We start from the raw sequence: 19,908 nt of genomic DNA, 5'->3' as shown, positions 1-19,908 counted from the left end.
AACTACATGAATAAAAAAAAAAGATAAATTTTTCAACCAGAGATGAAACTTACTTTCAATTAAAAAAATTAATGTTTTTTCCAAAAATGCTTTTTTAAAGCATTTGAATTTTTAAACAAAAAATCATTTTCAACCAAAAACATTCATTTTAAACGAAGAAGATTAATTTTTTACCGAAAAAAAATAAAGAAATATAATTTACATGAATTTTCAACAAAAAAGTTAATTGAAACGAAATGCTTGTATTTTATAATCAACTAATTTAATTTTCGAAAAAATTACTTTCGCGCAAAGTCGTTGAATTTTCTAAAGAAAAATTAATTTTTACCCAAAAGAGATGAATTTTTAGCAAAAAATGTAATACAGTTCATACTTTATCCAAAAAATATTTTAACTTTGAATGAAAAATTGTTAAATTCAAGAAAAATTTCCAACCGAACAGTTATTTTTCTATCAAAAAGGATCAATATTCAATATTTTTAATGAATTTTGAACAAAAAATTTCATTGAAACTAAATGCTTGTATTTTATAATAAACTCGCTGAATTTTCTAAAAAAATGATTTTTTCGCAAAATCGTTCAATTTCTTATAACTTTGAAAAATTTGTAACCAATAAATTAAATTTTCAAAAAAAATCCTTTAAATTTCAACGAGGAAACTTAATTTTCTACCGAAAAAAAATTCAACAATGAGGTTTCAAGTAGTAGAATTTTCAAATAAAAATGATAAAATATTAAAAAAAAATTTAGGCGTTCATTTTTAAATTTCCAGAATTAATTTTTACACCGAATTTTCTAATAAACTAGTTGAATTTTCTAAAAAAAAATTACTTTTTCGCATGACAGTTGAATGTCTATAAATTTGGATAATTTTTAACCAAATAATTGAATTTGTACACGAATTCCTAAAATTTCAACCAAGAAGATTTATTTTCTACCGAAACAGAAGAATTTTCATCAAATGAGGTTTCAAGTAAAAAAAAAAGGAATCAAATAAAATTTCCAAGGCAAAGGAACAATTTATAGGGGAGTGATTTAGAAAAAAAGCCTTTTTTTAGACCACTATAACTTAAACTGTAATTTAAAAGGCAATTTAAAAATGAAGAATCGATGGAACGATGCAAACCTTTCTTTATATTGAGCCTCGAGTCTTTTCAATTTCCGATTATATTCGGGATGTGTTCCATCTTTTAACTGTTGTAATTGCTTCTTCAAACTAGCGAGCTTATCTTGGTAAACCCTGTAAATTATTATTAATTATTTACAACCACAATAATTAATTAACACTTTTACAGTGACAGGGTTGCTAAAAAATCCCAGTTAGTCGAATTTTCAACTAGAGATTAATTTTCTATCAAAAAGGATAAATAAAGAAGAACCTTTTTTACCCAATAAATAAATAAATTTTTAACTAAAATTATGAGTCTTGAAAAAAAAACTTTCAATAAAAAAATTAATTTTCAACCAAACAGTTGGATTTTAAACTAAAAAAGCTAAATAGACAATCAAAATAATGAAAGATTACTTAATTTATACTTGTAAATAGTCAATTAAAAATATTACGAAAGACAATATTAATTTTGTTACTTACTGTTCTTTAATTTCTGTATATTCAGATTTTCCCATATCCGTTTCACTCGCCTCTTCAGTATCTGGAAGTATAAGTTTTATTCTCAGCAAATTATAAAAAATTAAACTGAGTCTTTTTTTATTTACAAACGCTAGACATTTTTAGGGATTTAATTAACATGTTTAACTTAGAAAGACTTGACAACTTATATTGCAAGATATTCTTGAATAATTCGTCACCACCCAATAATTAAATAAATAAATAATACTAAATAAATAAAAACTCTTTTTTATTTTATCTGCATGTACTTTAAATTCAGTGTTTGAAACGCTTTTTGGTTGAATTTTCGAGAGAGAAGAAATCAACAAAATTAATAAATTTTCAAATAATTAATTTTGCACTTTTAGCTAGAAAAGATAAATTTTCACCCAAGATTAGAATAGCCAGATTTTCAGTTAAACAAAAAATAATGTTTATCAACAATAAAGCAATTTTCGATAAAATAGTTAAATTTTCAAACAAAAATATGGATTCTCAACCAAGAAAGTTAATTTTCTATCATAAAAGATAAACTTTCAACAAAATACACTAATTTTCAATTAAAAATTATCCAAATTCAAACCAAAATAGTTCAATTTCCCACCAAAGCGATGAATTTTCCATCAAAATTACAAATCTTTAACTAAAAAAATTAATTTTCAACTAAAATGATGAATCTTTCACGGGAATAGTTTAATTTTCAATGAAAAAGATGAATTTTCAAATAAATTGATGAATTTTTAACGGGAATAGTTGAATTTTCGATAAAAAAAATTAATTTTCCACTAAAATAAATAAATTTTCAAATAATTAGTTTTGCACTTTTAGCCACAAAAGATGAATTAAAAAAAATTCACCCAAGATTGGAATCGTCAGATTTTCAGTAAAAAATAATAATTTTCAATAACATTAAAACAATTTTCCATAAAATAGTAAAAATTTCAACCAAAGAGTAGAAATATCAATAAAAATTATGAATCTTCAATTAGAAAAAAATAGTTTACTTACATAGATTACTAACAAAAAAGTTTACTAACAAAAAATATAAATTCGCATCCAAAAAGATTAGTTTTTAGCCAAAAACGACGAATTCTACACAAAAAAAAGCATGAATTTTCAACTAAAAAAGATAAATTCTCAACTAATAAAGTTAATTTCCTATCATAAAAGACGAACTTTGAATGATACATGAATACAAAAAATACATGAATTTTTAACTAAAAATGATAAAAATTAAACCAAAATAGATAAATTTCCAACCAAAGAGATAAATTTTCAAATAAATAAAATTAATGTTAGATTTTCAAACAATGAGATTAATTTTTAAACAAAAAATATTTCCTATAAAAAAACGAATTTTCGACTTAAATTATCAATCTTTAACTGGAATAGTTTAATTTTTACCCAAAAATATGAATTCTCATTCAGAAAGATGAATTTTATACCGGAAAGGTAAATTTTCAACAAAATAAATTAATTTTCACCTAAAAAGGATAAATTTTCAGTAAAAAAAATCAATAGTTAAATTTTCAGTTGAAAATTTTAATTTTAGGCAAAAAAAAAAACAACATATTTTCAGCAAAATAATTAAATTTTTAATAAAAATGATTAATTTTCAAATAAATTGATGATTTTTTAAGGAGAATAGTTGAATTTTCGACAAAAAAAAAAGAATTTTCCACTAAAATAAATAAATGTTTAAAAAATTAGTTTTGCACCTTTAGCTAGAGAAGATTAATTTTCAATCAAAAAAGATCGATTTGCATCCAACATTAGAATCGTCAGATTTTCAGTTCAAGAAAAATAATTTTTAACAAGAATAAAGCAATTTTCAATAAAAATAGTTAAATTTTCAACCAAAAATATGGATTCTCAAACAAGAAAGTTAATTTTCTATCATAAAAGATGAACTTTATACAAAATACATGAATTTTCAATTAAAAATAATCCAAATCCAAACCAAAATATTTAAATTTTCCACCAAAGCGATGAATTTTCCATAAAAATTACAAATCTTTAACTAAAAAAATTAATTTTCAACTAAAATGATGAATCTTTCACGGCAGTAGTTTAATTTTCAATGAAAAAGATGAAGTTTCAAATAAATTGATGTGTTTTTAACGGGAATAGTTGAATTTTCAAAAAAATAATTTTCCACTAAAATAAATAAATTTTCAAATAATTAGTTTTGCAATTTTAGCTAGAAAAGATAAATTAAAAAAAAAAGATAAATTTTCAACTAATAAAGTTAATTTCCTATCATAATTTAAACAAAATACATGAACTTTTAACTAAAAATGATAAAAATTAAACCAAAATAAATCACCAACCAAAGAGATGAATTTTCCAATAAATCGATGAATGTTTCACAGGAATAGTTTAATTTTCTACCAAGAAAATTAATTTTAGATTTTCAAACAAAGAGATTAATTTTCAAATCAAAAATATTTGAAATATTTGAATTTACGATAACAAAAAAAAGAAGTTTCCACTAAAATAAATAAATTTTCAAAAAATTCAATAATTCAAGTAAAAAAAAATGAATTTTCAACTAATATCATGAATCTTTACCAGGAATAGTTGAATTTTCAATCAAGAAGATTAATGTTTAACAAAAAGTTAAATTTTTTATTAAAGAAATGAATTTTCAATAAACATTATGAATTTTCAACAAAAAAAATAATTTTCAACTAGAATAATTAATTTTTCACTAAAATAGTTTACTTTTGAACAAGAAATATAAATTCTCATCCAAAAAGATTAGTTTTCTACCAAAAAAGACAAAATCTGCACACATAAAACATGAATTTTCTACTAAAAAAGATAAATTCTCAACTAATGAAGTTAATTTCCAATCATAAAAGACGAACTTTAAACAAAATACATAAATTTTCAACTAAAATGAGGCATCTTTAACGGAAATAGTCGAATTTTCAACCAAGAAGATTAATTTTATACCAAAAAGGTCAATTTTCAACAAAAATAAATTAATTTTCACGTAAAAAAGATAAATTTTCAGTTTAAAAAAATGTGCAAAAACAAACAATAAAAAAACGAATTTTCAGCAAAATAGTTCAATTTTACATCAAAAAGATGTATTTTCATTAAAAATGATCAATTATCAACTAAAAAGTTAAATTTTTAGTTGAAAAATAATAACTTTCAACATAATACTTAAATTTTTCATTAAACAAATGAATGTTCAAATAAAATTATAAATCTCCTACAACAACAAAATATTTTTCAACTAGAATAATGAATTTCCCACTAAAATAATTTACTTTTAAAAAAGAAATATGAATTCTTATCCAAAAAGAATAGTTTTATACTAAAAAAGAGAATTCTCCAAAAAGTGTAGGAATTTTGAACTGAAAAAGATAAAAATTCAATCAAAACAGTTGAATTTCCAACCAAAGAGATGAATTTTTAACGAAAATTATGAATCTTTAACTAAAAAAATTAATTTTCAACTAAAACGATGAATTTCTAACGGGAATAGGTAAATATTTAAACAAAGAGATGAATTTTCAACAAAATAAAAATATTATCTACAAAAAAACATGACTTTTCAAATAAAATTATCAATCTTTAACTAAAATAATTTAATTTTTATCCAAAAATATGAATTATCATTCAGAAAGATTAATTTTAAACATTAAAGGTAAATTTTCAACAAAAATCAATTAATTTTCACCTGAAAAGGATAAATTTTCAATTAAAAAAAAATAATGTGAAAAAAAACGAATTTTTAAGAACAAAATTTAATCGTTAAATTTTCAGTAGAAAATTTTAATTTTAAGCAAAAAAAAAAAAAAAATTTCAGCAAAATAGTTAAATTTTCAATCAGAGATGAATTTTCATAAAAAATTATGAATTATCAACCCAAAAATTGAATTTAAAGTTAAAAAATAATAACTTTCAACATGACAGTTAAATATTTCATTAAAGAAATGAATGTTCAATTAAAATTATGAATCTTCAACAACAACAAAATATTTTTCAACTAGAATAATGAATTTTCCACTAAAATATTTTACTTTTTAACAAGAAATATAAATTCTCATCCAAAAAGATTACTTTTCTACCAAAAAGACGAATTCTCAACAAAAAACATAAAATTTTATTTAAAAAAATGATTTCTCAACCAAAAAAGTTAATTTTCTATCATAAAAGACGATCTTTGAACAAAATACACGAATTTTCAACTAAAAATAATCAAAATGCAACCAAAATAGTTAAATATCAAACCAAAAAGATGAATCTTCAACCAACAAGACATATTTTCTACAAAAAACAAACTTGAATTTTCAGCTAAATTTATCAATATTTAACTGAAATACACGAATTTTCAACTAAAAATAATCAAAATGCAACCAAAATAGTTAAATATCAAACCAAAAAGATGAATTTTTAATTAAAAATTATGAATCTTCAACTAGAAAAAATGAATTTTCAACTGAAATGATGAATCTTTAACGGGAATAGTTAACTTTTCAACTGGAATAGTTTAATTATGAATGAAAAAAATGAATTTTCAAATAAATTGACGAATCTTTAACGGGAATATTTGAATTTTAAAACAAAGAGATGAATCTTCAACCAACAAGAAATATTTTCTAAAAAAAAACAAACTTGAATTTTCAGCTACATTTATCAATATTTAACTGAAATAATTTAATTTTCACCCAAAAATATGAATTCTCATTCGGAATGATTGATTTTATACCAAAAAGGTAATTTTTCAACAAAAATAAATTAATTTTCACCTAAAAAGATAAACTTTCACTTAAAAAAAAATGTGAAAAAACAAATTTTTAATAACAAAATTGAATAGTTAAATTTTCAGTTGAAAATTTTAATTTTAAGCGAAAAAAAATTCAGCAAAATACTTAAATTTTCAATCAGAGGTGAATTTTTATTTTAAAAATTATAAATTATCAACCACAAAATTAAATTTTGAGTTAAAAAATAATAATTTTCAAAAAAAAGTTAAATTTTTCATTTAAAAAAGGAATGTTCAGTTAAGATGATGAATCTTCAACAACAAAACAATTTTCAAATATAATAACGAATTTTCAACTAAAATAGTTTACTTTTCAACAAAAAATTTACATTCTCATCCAAAAAGAGTAGTTTTCTGCCAAAAAAGACGAATTTTCCACAAAAATCATGATTTTTCAACTAAAAAAGATTATTTTGTGCCAAAAATTGCAAAGTTAAGTTTCCAATTCAAAAAATGTTAAAAACTGATCTGTTTTTTAAAACAATTATATGGTTAGATGAAAATGTCTCCTTTTTGGTTCCATTCTCAACAAAACACATACAAATTTGATCACAAGAATTGACTTTTAAACCAAGAAAATTAATTTTATGTCAGAAAAGAAGAATTTTCAACCAAAAAGATTAATTTTTTAGTACAAATGAAGAATTTTTAACCAAAAAAATTGTATATTCCGCCTAAAAGATTAATTTTCTACCAAGAACATTTTTAAACAAAACACATGAATTGTTAACCAAACAGTTAAATTTTCCACATAAAAGATTAATTTTCTGCCACAAATTTAAAATTTTCAACAAAATACATCAATTTTAAACAAATATTGGAATTTTTCACCAAAAAGATTAATTTTCTATTAAAAAATATGAATTCTCAATAAAATACATCAAATTTTAAACAAATAATTGAGTTTTAAACCAAGAAGATTAATGTTCCACCAGAAAAGAATAATTTTAATCTAAATACATATATTTTAAACAAATAGTTGAATTTTCCACCAAAAAGATTAATTTTCTAAAAAACAAAGAATTCTAAAAAAAATACATCAAATTTTAAATAAATAATTGATATTTATTCAAGATGATTAATTTTCTATCAGAAAAGAAGAATTTTCCACCAAAAAGATCAGTTTTTTTTAGTACAAATGAAGAATTTTTAACCAAAAAATTGAGTTTTCCACCAAAACCATTAATTTTCTACTAAAAAAGTTTACTTCTAAATAAAATACATAATATTTTAACCGAATAATTGAGTTTTAAACCAAGAAGATTAATTTTCTGTCAGAAAAGAAGAATTTTCCACCAAAAAGATTAATTCTTAAGTACAAATGAAGAATTTTTAATAAAAAAATAGAATTTTCCGACAAAAAGATTAATTTTCTACTACAAATGATGAATTTTCAACAAAATACATCAATTTAAAACAAACAGTTGAATTTTCAACCAAAAAGATTAATTTTTCACCAAAAAAGATGAATTCTCAAAAAAATACACCAAATTTTAAATAAACGATAGAATTTGAAACCAAGAACATTCATTTTCTGTCAGAAAATCAATCATCAATTGTAAACAATAGCCGAAATTTCCACCAAAACGATTAATGTTGTAACAAAAACGATGAATTTTTAACAAAATACATAAATTTTAAACAAATAGTGGAATTTTCTTCCAAAAACATTAATTTTCTAACAAAAAAGATGAATTTTTAACAAAATACATCAATTTTAAACCAAAGAGTTGAATTTTCCACTAAAAATGACGAATTTTCAACAAAATACATCAATTTTAAACAGACAGTTGAAATTTCAACCAAAAAGATTAATTTTCTACCAAAAAAAATGAATTTTTAACAAAATACCTCAATTTAAAACAAATATTTTCTGTTAGGAAAGAAGAATTTTCCCACAAAAAGATTGATTTTTTAGTACAAATGAAGAATGTTTAATAAAAAAAATAGAATTTTCCGACAAAAAGATTAATTTTCCACTAAAAATAACGAATTTTCAACAAAATACATCAATTTGAACCAAATAATTGAGTTTTAAACGAAGAAGGTTAATTTTCCACCAGAGAAGAAGAGTTTTAAAGAAAATGCATGAATTTTTAAGCAACTAGTGGAATTTTCCACCAACAAAACACATACAATTTTAATCAAAGAATTGGATTTTAAAATAAGAAGATTAATTTTTTTACCAGAAAAGGAGAAATTTCAACAAAATACATCAATTTTAAACAAATGGTTGAAATTTTCATTAAAAAGATTAATTTTCTACTAAAAAATATAAATTCTCAAGAAAAGACATCAAATTTTAACTAAATAATTTAATTTTAACCAAAAATCGAATTTTCCGCCTAAAAGATTAATTTTCTACCACAAATGAAGAATTTTCAACAAAATACATCAATTTTAACCAAATAATTGGGTTTTAAACAGAGAAGGTTAATTTTTCCTCAGAAAAGAAGAATTTTAAACGAAATACATTAATTTTTAACCAACTAGTTGAACTTTCCACCAACAAAACACACACAATTTTAATCAAAGAATTCGGATTTTAAAATAAGAAGATTAATTTTTTACCAGAAAAGGAGAAATTTTAACAAAATACATACATTTATAATCAAATAGTTGAATTTTCCACCAAGAAGATTAATTTTTTAGTACAAATGAAGAATTTTTAACAAAAAATAGAATTTTCTGCCAAAAAGATTAATTTTCTACTAAAACTGACGAATTTTCAACAAAATACATCAATTTTAAACAAATGGTTGAAATTTCCATCAAAAAGATTAATTTTCTACCAAAAAATATGAATTCTAAAAAGAATACATCAAATTTTAACTAAATAATTGAATTTTAAACCAAGAAGATTAATTTTCTACCACAAATGAAGAATTTTCCACAAAATACATCAATTTTAACCAAATAATTGAGTTTTAAACGAAGAAGGTTAATTTTCCACCAGAAAAGAAGAATTTTAAACGAAATACATTAATTTTTAACCAACTAGTGGAACTTTCCACCAACAAAACACATACAATTTTAATCAAAGAATTGGATTTTAAAATAAGAAGATTAATTTTTTACCAGAAAAGGATAAATTTCAACAAAATATATGAATTTGTAACTAAATAGTTCAATTTTTCATCAAAAAGATTAATTTTTTAGTACAAATGAGGAATTTTTAACAAAAAATTGATTTTTCCGCCAAAAAGATGAATTTTCCTCCAAAAAGATGAATTCTAAATAAAATATATCAAATTGAAAAAAAATTGAGTTTGACAAAGAAATGATTTTCCAACTAAGAAAAATAATTTGTAACAAAAAGACGACATTTCAATAAAATACATGAATTTATAATAAAACATATTACTCGAAATTTAAAAAATTTTATTTTTAAACTGAATTATTAAATCTTTTATTTCGTTTTAAAAATAAACTACGAACTTTTAATAATAATTGGTATAACAAAATCTATTTTTCATATATTAAATTTGAATTTTCGCACTACTCTCCGAACTAATCGCGCACTCTGGTGAGTTCTTAACTCCTCAATTCCCGGTAAAAAATAAATTCACTGTCATTTCCCGGTTTTTCCCGTTCTCATAAAATTCTCCGTATTCCAGGAAAGCGGCCACCCTTTTAATTTTAGATTATAAGTCGAAAAAAAATGAGCACGCGCTCCAAAAAATTTCCTGACTTTACCAGAAATTGCCTTAAAATTCCAGGATTTTCCAGGTTAGAAAACCCCCTGAAAATACTGAGTTTTGCAGAGAAATAAAGTAAAAATGAGTTTAAAAAATGAAATACCTTCATCGCTTTCATCCTGCTCCCCGACATCTCTGTTGTCATCCATATATTCTTCATTTTCCTCGTCCATCTCAAAATCATCTTGACCGTAAGCGGTTGAAAAAGGCGATCCTTGATAAGACATTTTTTAATTAAATAAAAAACTATTCTAAGTTTAGGCTATATGAAATATCGATGCATCGATGAAAATACTGTCAACACTAATTGATAAAGCTATAAACTGACAACTGACTGAACTGACACTGACTCCATTTTTTAAAGGTTATGTGTCGTCAACACCGCGCTCCCGTTCGGACAACGTCAATTCCTGAAACTAAAAGTTACTCCCAAAATACTGCAGAAATCCACCTAATTTATGAAAATTTAATTTCTATTTTAACGAATTTTTTTATTTCCTTTAAAAATGTCAAGTCCGGATAAGTTTTGTGTTTTTTATTATTTTTTTTTAAGTTTAAGCAAGAAGCATAAAAAACTGAAAATTTAAGAGAAACTAATATTGCTCGTATGGTAACTAACTAATTATTTCATAACCAAATCACCCTGGGGACAATAATAATACTTCGCAAATTAAATAAAAACTGAAGAAAGTTTGTGTGCTCCTGAATGTTTTCAAGCACAGACAAAATTATTTTTGGAACAATTTTAAATTGTTGTAATTGTCATACCATCTCTGGTCTTACTACCGGATTTCTATCTTACCACCATTTTAAAAATATTTTAGAACCACGAAACAATTTTTTTTTGTAATTAGAAAAATTTAGAAACATACAACATTGCATTATGTTATTTATATCATTTCTAAAATTTTCTACTTGATTTCTGTATTTGTACAGTCTTGGAACAGTAATAATAAAAAAATGGGGAATTGAAATTTTGATAATTAAAAATTAAATTTTAACTAATTTGTTTAAAAACCTTTATATTATTTTTACCGAAAATTTTATTCTACAAATTAATATGTTCGTTTAAAATTTATCTATTTTAGCTCACAATTCAAATATACTGTTGAAAATTCATTCTTTTTGAAGTCTTTTTGAAAATTTATCAATTTTTTGGAAAATTATTTTTTTTTTTCTAATCAATTTTTCCGACTAAATTTTTACCTATTTAATATTCTTTCAAAAATACTCCTTTTAGTTGAAACTTCATTTCATTCATTGAGATTCGAACTATTATGTTATTGTTGTTGTTATTTTTGGTAGAAAATTAAACTATTATGTTAATTTTTTTTTATTAATTCTTTCAAATCGGAGATTCATTTTTGGTAGTGAATTATTCGTATGAAAATCCATACTTTGGTTCAAAATTTGAATATTTTTTTAAGCTTCGATTTATTTTGTTAAACATTATTTTTTTATTGAAAATTTAACTATTATATTTTTGGATAAAAGTGTATCATTTTTAATTGAAAATTCAACCAGGTAATTGATAATTCATGTATCTTGTTGAAAATTTATCTTTTTTGGTAGAGTATTATCCTTTTTCTTTGTGAATTTTATTCTTTGTTTGAAATTTGGACTATTTAAAATAAAATAAATTTTTTTTGTTGGAAAATTAATTTTTCAAGTGAAAATTTTTCTTTACTCGTTGAAAATTATTTTCTATTGTTCAAAATTGAACTATGTTGTTAGAAAATTTAATTTTTCATCTGAAAATTCAACTGATTTCATTTTTGGTTCAGAGTTAATTTTTTATTTGTAAATTTATGCCTTTTGTTGAAAATTAATCTATTATGTCAAAGAAATGTTTTTTAAAGCATTATTTATTGAACTAAATAATCAGCTATTTAAATATTTCTTAAAAAATTATGTGCTTCAGATAAAAATTCATTTCATTCGTTGAAAATTATGTTCGATAAATATTTTCTTTTTCTTGTAGAAAATTAATTTCTGTAACTGACAATTTCACCTGATGTAACTTACTATTATTATTCCTTTTGTTCACACATTAATTTCTGCGGTTGAAATTTTAACTATTTTCTTGAAACTTCTTCCTTTTTTTTTGCTTAAAAATTAATTTTTTTAATGAAATTTTTTTTATTTTTGTTGAAAATTAGTTTCTTTGGTTGAAAATTGAACTGTGTCAAAAATTCTAATTTTATCTGAACAACTAACTGTTTCAATGTTGGTTGAAAGTTTATTTTTAAGTGGAAAACTCATTTCATTCATTAAAAATTAAGTTTTTTAATTGAAAATGAAACTATTCCATTTTTGGTTGTCAATTCGACTATTTTCTTGAAAAATAATTTTTCTTTGTTGTTGAAAATTAGCTTTATAAACAGAAAATACGTATTTCGAGTAGTACGTGATTTTGTGTTTTAAAATTAATGTTTAGTAAAGTATTTTTTTAGTTAAAAATTCAATTACGTTTTTGAAAACTCATGTATTTTGTTTGAAGTTCATCTTTTTTGGTATTGTATTATTCTTTTTGCTTGTAAATTAATTTTTGGTGAAAGATTTGACTTTTCTTTAATTAGTTTTTTTGTTAAAAAAATATTTTTTTTTAAATTAAAAACACATCTTTTGTGTAGTGAATGATTTTTTGTTATTTTTTTAGTTGAAAAATTAATTTCTTTTGTTGAAAATTAAACCATTATGTGAAATAAATATTCGATTTTTTTTCTTGAAAACAATTTTTTTGCATTAAACATTCATATTTTGGATGGTTGAAATTTATATTATTATTTTTAAATTAATTTGTCAACTAATACTTTTTCTTTTTTCGTCGAAAATTAATTTCTTTGTTTGAAAATTGAGCAATGTTGTTGAAATTCTATTTTTCATACGAATGAACTATTAATTGACTATTCCATTTTGTGTTGAAAGTTTATTTTTAGTTGAAAATGTATTTCTTTGGTTGAAAATTAAACTATAATTTTAAATAAATATTTTTTTCTATCGATGCAAATTAATTTTTTAACTTAAAATTTAACTATACCATTTTTTGTTGAAAATTTGACTATTTTGTTGGATATATGTTTTTATGTGTCGAAAATTAATTTTTCTGAATTAAAAATCTATTCAAATTAATGTTTTAAAAGAAAATATTAACTCAATATTTTTGGTTAAAAATAGGACTATTGTGTTTAAAATTCCTTTTTTTGTAAAAAATTAATTTTTCTAACTAAAAATTCATCTTTTAGGTAGTCAATGGTTTGTTTTAAAATCCAAATTTTTTTAAAATTCAGTTCTTTGTTTCAAAATTTAACTTCTCCATATTTTTGGTTGAATATTTTTTTTTAGTCAGAAATTCAACTACGTGGTTGGAAATTAACCTTTTTTGGTAGAGTATTATTATTTTTGTTTGTAAATTTTAAATTTATTTCTTTTGTTCAAGTTTTTATTTTTTCTGTGCAAAAATACTTTTTGGGTGGAAAGTTGAACTATGCTGATGAAAATTCAATTCTTTACTTGAAAATGGAATTATTTAATTAATGGTTGAAATTTTTTTCTTTGAAAATTCATTTCTATTTAGTTTAAAATTGACAAATTTTTTTGAAATTTACCATTTTATTTTTTGTTAAAAATTAAATTTTTTTAGTTAAAATTTAAACTATTTGGCGATAATCATGTTTTTTTGAACTTCAGAATTACTCTACAAAAACTGATCAATAATTAAAATATTAAATTTTCTCTTCACAATCTGAAAGACTTACTCCTTCATAATCTTTTTTACAAATAAACTATAAACTTTTATCATTAACTTAAATAGATGATCAGAAAAAAGTGAAATGCCTATATTTTTTGATTAATTGTTTTTTAGTTCCAAACACTAACTTATATTTCACCAACTAATTTTTAAATTAATATATTTCTGACATTTAATATAATATATATGAATATTTGCATAATTTCGTATACAAATCTTCATTGCAAAAAACAATCATAGTAGATAAACACCTGAAAATAAAGTTTTCAGTTGAAAACAGTTCTTCCCAATTTAGAGACGTAACATAATGATGCTCATAATGAGAAAAAGTAAACATTTTTGTTATTCAAAAACCTTTGTTAATGAAATATAAATTCATCTTTTGAATTGAAAGAAAAAAGTGCTATTAGTTTAAAAAAATACTCTCTGGTATTTTTTTAGAGCCTTAAAACACAAATTAAGTAATTTCTGATATTAATTTACAATTTATAATAATAATGTTGTTTATTATTAATAATTGTCAATTATACCCGATTTAAACCGTGCGCCAAAAGCTACCAATGAGAGCGCTGCGCAGGGCAAGCGCAGTATCGCAACATGCGAAAGTTGGGAACACGGCAAGAACCCCATTTTACCGACTCGGAGCAAAGTACCATCAGTCGGTAAGCACACTTCCAAGCGATAACTAAAATCTGTATTACCGACCAACTTTATTTGCTTTTCATTTCTTCTTTCGCCTATGTGGCGCGTGTAGTGTGTAAAACTGTAAACCACTATCGCTACAATCGCATCGCGCATCATGGCGTCAACCGAGTGAACCGAGTTGTGCGTGTGTCACCGTGGACATTAAATGAGACCGAAATCTTGTTTTTTCACTCATCCCCGGGAATCTGTTGCAATTTCAAGCTTGCTTTCTTGAAGTTAATCAAATACAGGTGAGCGATAGATTGAATTGTGGAAAGTAGCAATTTGTCACGTGACCGATTTCCGATTTACAAGTATGGGACCCTACCGCCGCCACTGTCGCCGCCGCCGCCGTTTAAGCCCCAGACGAGGGAGTTGCGCCTTGGCGGCGAAACGTCTTCGAAGATCGATCGTTCCTGGACGTTTCCCGTCTTTGCAAAAGCTCTCTCTCGAACACGGAACTCCATCCGCAAACCTTCCTATTCCCTCGACTCTATCCGCAGAGTGATTACCTTGCGGAGCATTTTTCACCCGAGAGTTGACTCGACAGAAGCTCTTGTCATGGCGGCGACCGCGAAATTTCCTGGCGAGCGAGAGGCACGGGAAACGCGTCAAAACTCGCGTTAGCCTCCAATTCTCGCGTTTCCTTTTATTTCTCGTTCTGAATTTCGGTTCAGTATTGCGGACGAAAAATCGAGTGTTTATTTGGCAGTTGCGAGCATTTGAGACTTTTTATATACCGGAAAAAACCTCATTTCTGGAGATCAGTTCAAGTCTAGAGGTTTGCTAATAATATATTAATTTACGGAGTGGCTAGACTTGAGGGAAGTGAACAAATTTTGGTTGTTTAATGTCTGATGTGAAAACTGTATTTTGGTTTCGGGTTCGATTTAGTTTTTGAGGGTTTTCAAGTTCCGAGAAATTGAGGAAACTGGACTTTCAGGGTACAATAATAATATTATACGATGTAAGTAATTAGAAATTGCACACATACACGAACACAGCTGTTAAAAGAATTTTGATTGAAGAAAATTTCAATTTTTCTGACTTTCGAACCGTGGGTTATTTGACAGTTTTAAACGATGGCACTATACCAAAAATAAGAATTTTTAACCAAATCAATGAATATTCAACCAAAAAGTTTAAGTTTCTAACAGAAAAGCCGAATTTTGAGAAAAAAATACATACATTCTTAACCAAAAAGATTAATTTTTTCACCAAAAAGATGAATTTTTGACAAATTACCTCAATTTTTAACCAAATAATTGAATTTTTCAGCAAGAAGATTAATTTTTGTACTCGAAAGGTAGAATTCTTAACAAAATGCGTAAATTTTGTAACAAAGTAGTTTAATTTTCCACACAAAATACAAATTCTCAACAAATACACATATTTTTAACAAAGAAGATTAATTTTCTCCCAAAAAAGACTGATTTTAAATAAAATACATTTAATTTTTAACCAAATAAATGAGTTTTAATCCAAGAATATTAATTTTCTATAAAAAAGAAGAATTTTCAACCAAAAAGGTTAATTTTCTACCAGAAAAGCAGAATTTTCAGAAAAATACATACATTTTTGACCAAATAATTTAATTTGCCTCCAAAAAGATCAATTTTATACCAACAAAGATGATTTCTCAACAAAGTACGTAAATTTGCAACCAAATAGTTAAATTTTCTACCAAAAAATAATAATTTTTTCCCAAAAACTATTTATTCTAAATAAACTAAATTAAATTTTAACCAATGAGTTTCAAACCAAGAAAATTAATTTTCTACCAAAAAGTACAAAGTTTTAACCAAATAATTGCATTTTCAACCAAAAAGGTTAATTTTTTACCAGAAAGGCAGAATTTTTAACAAAATATATACATTTCTAACCGAAAAGATGAGTTTTTAGCAAATGACACCAAATTTTAACGAAATAATTGAATTCGTTAACAAAAAGATTAATTTTTATACTCGAAAGGTTAAATTCTCAACAAAGTACGTAAATTTCTAAACAAATAGTTAAATTTTCCACCAAAAAAATTAATTTTCACCCAAAAAATATAAGTCCTCAATAAAACACAAACATTTTTACCAAAAAAGATTCATTTTCTCCCAAAAAGGTTTGATTATAAATCAAGTACATTAAATTTTAACCAAATACTGGAGTTTTAATCCAAGCAGAATAATTTTTTATAAAAAAAGAAGAATTTTCAACAAAATACATCAATTTTTAGACAAATATTGGAATTTTGAACCAAAAATATGAATTCTCAACAAAACACGTATATTTTTAACCAAACAGATTAATTTTTTACCAGAAGGACAAATTTTCAACAAATTACATACATTTTTAAACAAATCATTGAATTTGTAACTAAAAAGTTTAATTCTCTATCAGAAGAGAAGAATTTTTAACAAATAACATACATGTTCAAGCAAATAATTTAATTTTTTACCAAAAAAAGAATAATTTTTGCCCAAAAACTATGAATTCTCAACAAATTCATATATTTTTAACGAAGATTAATTTTCTATAAAAAAGAACTTTTGACCAAATAATTGAATTTTCAACCAAGAAGGTTAATTTTCCACCGCAAAAGCAGAATTTTCAACAAAATACATAAATTTTGAACCAAAAAGATTAATTTTCCACCAAAAAGACGAATTTTTCAAAAAATTACATAAATCTTTAACCAAATAATAATTGAATTTGCAAACGAAAAGTTTAATTTTCTACCAAAAATATGCATTCTTAGCCAAACACATTTAAATTTAATCGAATATTTGGATTTTAAATTTACTTTTCTGAGAAAAAAAAATTCCGAATGAAATACATTAAAGTTCAACAAATAATTGAATTTAAACCAAGAATATTAATTTCCGGGCAGAAAAAAAAAGAATTTTCAACCAAAATGATGAATTTTCAACCAGAAAAGCCGTTATTTGAACAAATTACATACATTCTTAATCAAAAAGATTGATTTTTTTAAACAAAAAGACGAATTTTTGACAAATTACCTAATTTTTTAACCAAATAGTTAAGTTTCCCACCAAAAAGATTAATTTTATATAAACAAATATGATACGTCAATAAAATACATACGCATTTAATCAAATACTTGGATTTGAAACTAATAAGATTAATTTTTAATCATGCTAGGCGAATTTTCAACAAAATTAATCGATTTTTAGACAGATTGTTGAATTTTTAACCAAAAAGATGAATTATCGACAAAATATGCAACTTTGCAACAAAATAGTTAAATTTTCCACCAAAAACAATAATTTCCCCCCAAAAAATATAAATTCTCTTTAAAATACATATATTTTTAACGAAGAAGATTAATTTTTTACAAAAAAAGATTAATTCTAAATAAAATTCAATACGTTTCAACCAAATATTTGAGTTTTAAAACAAAAAGATTAATTTTCTACCAGAAAAGCAGAATTTATTTACAAAATGCATACATTTTTAACCAAAAAGGTTAATTTTCAACAAAATATATACGTTTTTAACCGAAAATATGTATTTTCAACAAATTACACACATTTTTAGCCAAACAATTGATTTTGTCAGCAAAAAGATTAATTTTATATCAACAAAGACGAGTTCTCAACTAAATACGTACAAATTTAATCAAGTAATTGGATTTTTAACTAGTAAGATTAATTTTCTACCAGAAGATAAAAATTTCCAACAAAATATATATTACTTTAATTAAATAATTGAATTTTCAACCAAAAAGTTTCATTTTCTACCCAAAAAGATGAATTATCAACAAAATACGTAAATTTAGAGCCAAAAAGTCAAATTTTCCACACAAAAAATCAATTTTCACCAAAAAAATATAAATTCTCAATAAAGTACATACATTTTTAACGAAGAAGATTAATCTTCTTTGAAAAAAGAAGAATTTTTAACCAAATAGGTTAATTTTCTACCAGAAAAGCAGAATTTTCAACAAAATACATACATGTTTAACCAAATAATGGAATTTTCTACCAAAAAGATAAATGTTATACCAAAAAAGATGACTTCTCCATAAAATACATACACGTATAATCAAATACCTGGATTTGAAACTAATAATATTAATTTTCTACCCTGACAGAAGAATTTTCAACAAAATATATCGATTTTTAGACAAGCAGTTGAACTTTGAAGCAAAAATATGATTTCTCATCGAAATACGTAAATTTGCAACAAAGTAGTTAAATTTTCCACCAAAAAGATTAATTTTCTCCCAAAAAATATAAATTCTGTACAAAATACATGTATTTTTAACGAAGAAGATTAATTCCAAACAAAATACATTAAATTTTGAATCGAATACTTGTGTTCTAATCGAAGAAGATAAATCTTCTACCAAAAACAAAGAATCTTCAAACAAATAATTGAATTTTTCACAAAAAGTTTAATTTTCTATCAAAAAAGATGAATTTTTTCACAAAAGATATGAATTATGAACAAAATACATAAATATTTTTAACGAAAAAGTTTAATTCTAAATAAAGTACATCAAATTTTGAACCAAATACTTGTGTTCTAATCGAAGAAGATTAATTTTCTACCAAAAACAAAGAATCTTCAAACAAATAATTGAATTTTTAACTAAAAAGGTTAATTTTCTGCCAGAAAAGCAGAATTTTTAACAAAATACATACATTTTTAACGAAAAAGATTAATTTTCTATCAGAAAGACGAATCTTCAACAAATTTTTAAACAAATGGTTGAATTTGCAAACAAAAAGTTTAATTTCCTACCAGAAAAGAAGAGTTTTTAACAAATAATTCAATTTTCAACCAAGAAGGTTAATTTTTCACCAGAAAGGCAGAACTTTTAACAAAATCTATACATTTTTAATCGAAAAGATTAATTTTCTACCAAAAAAAGATTGATTCTAAATGAAGTACATTAAATTTTAAACAAATACTTGAGTTTTCAACAAAATAGATATATCTTTTTAACGAAAAAGATTAATGTTTTCGCAAAAAAGATGATTTCTCAATAATATACATTAAATTTTAACCAAATACTTGAGTTTTAATCCAAAAATATTAATTTTCTATCAAAAAAGAAGAATTTTTAACCAAATAATTGAATTTTTAACCAAAAGGGTTAATTTTCTGCCAGAAAAGCAGAATTTTTAACAAAATACATACATTTTTAACCAAAAAAAAAACGAATTTTTCAAAAAATTACATAAATCTTCAACTAAATAATAATTGAATTTGCAAACGAAAAGATTAATTTTTATACTCGAATGGTGGAATTCTCAACAAAATACGTAAATTTCTAACCAAATAGTTAAATTTTCCACTGAAAAAATTAATATGAATTCTCAACAAAACATATAAATTTGCAACCAAATAGTTAAATTTCCACATA

At 23.3% G+C, this 19,908-nt stretch overlaps 2 protein-coding genes across 11 annotated transcripts in view; one reads left to right on the top strand and one right to left on the bottom strand.

Moving 5' to 3' along the window:
* LOC117172967 (sin3 histone deacetylase corepressor complex component SDS3) overlaps positions 1-10,444 on the bottom strand; it is a 30,102-nt gene extending 19,658 nt beyond the window's left edge. For both annotated transcript variants that reach the window (XM_033361297.1, XM_033361304.1), the window contains exons 1-3: positions 10,194-10,444; positions 1,592-1,652; positions 1,127-1,240 (exon numbers count right to left, since the gene is read on the bottom strand). In XM_033361297.1, the coding sequence (XP_033217188.1) occupies positions 1,127-1,240; positions 1,592-1,652; positions 10,194-10,317 (299 nt within the window). In that variant the 5' untranslated portion in view covers positions 10,318-10,444. The remainder of the gene's footprint in view (positions 1-1,126; positions 1,241-1,591; positions 1,653-10,193) is intronic.
* Positions 10,445-14,645: 4,201 nt separating this feature from the next.
* The window catches only part of LOC117168666 (protein polybromo-1), a 149,023-nt gene continuing 143,760 nt past the window's right edge, over positions 14,646-19,908 (top strand). For 8 of the 9 annotated variants that reach the window (XM_033354525.1, XM_033355018.1, XM_033354862.1 and 5 more), the window contains exon 1: positions 14,646-14,776. The gene's annotated coding sequence lies outside the window, so the exon portion shown is untranslated. Of the gene's footprint in view, positions 14,777-15,208; positions 15,307-19,908 lie in introns of those variants that run through there. The other variant, XM_033354444.1, reaches the window with a different exon arrangement.

Source organism: Belonocnema kinseyi, chromosome 1, assembly GCF_010883055.1.
Source record: "Belonocnema kinseyi isolate 2016_QV_RU_SX_M_011 chromosome 1, B_treatae_v1, whole genome shotgun sequence".
Lineage (NCBI taxonomy): Eukaryota > Metazoa > Arthropoda > Insecta > Hymenoptera > Cynipidae > Belonocnema > Belonocnema kinseyi.
This window is presented reverse-complemented; position numbering and strand designations above follow the sequence as displayed.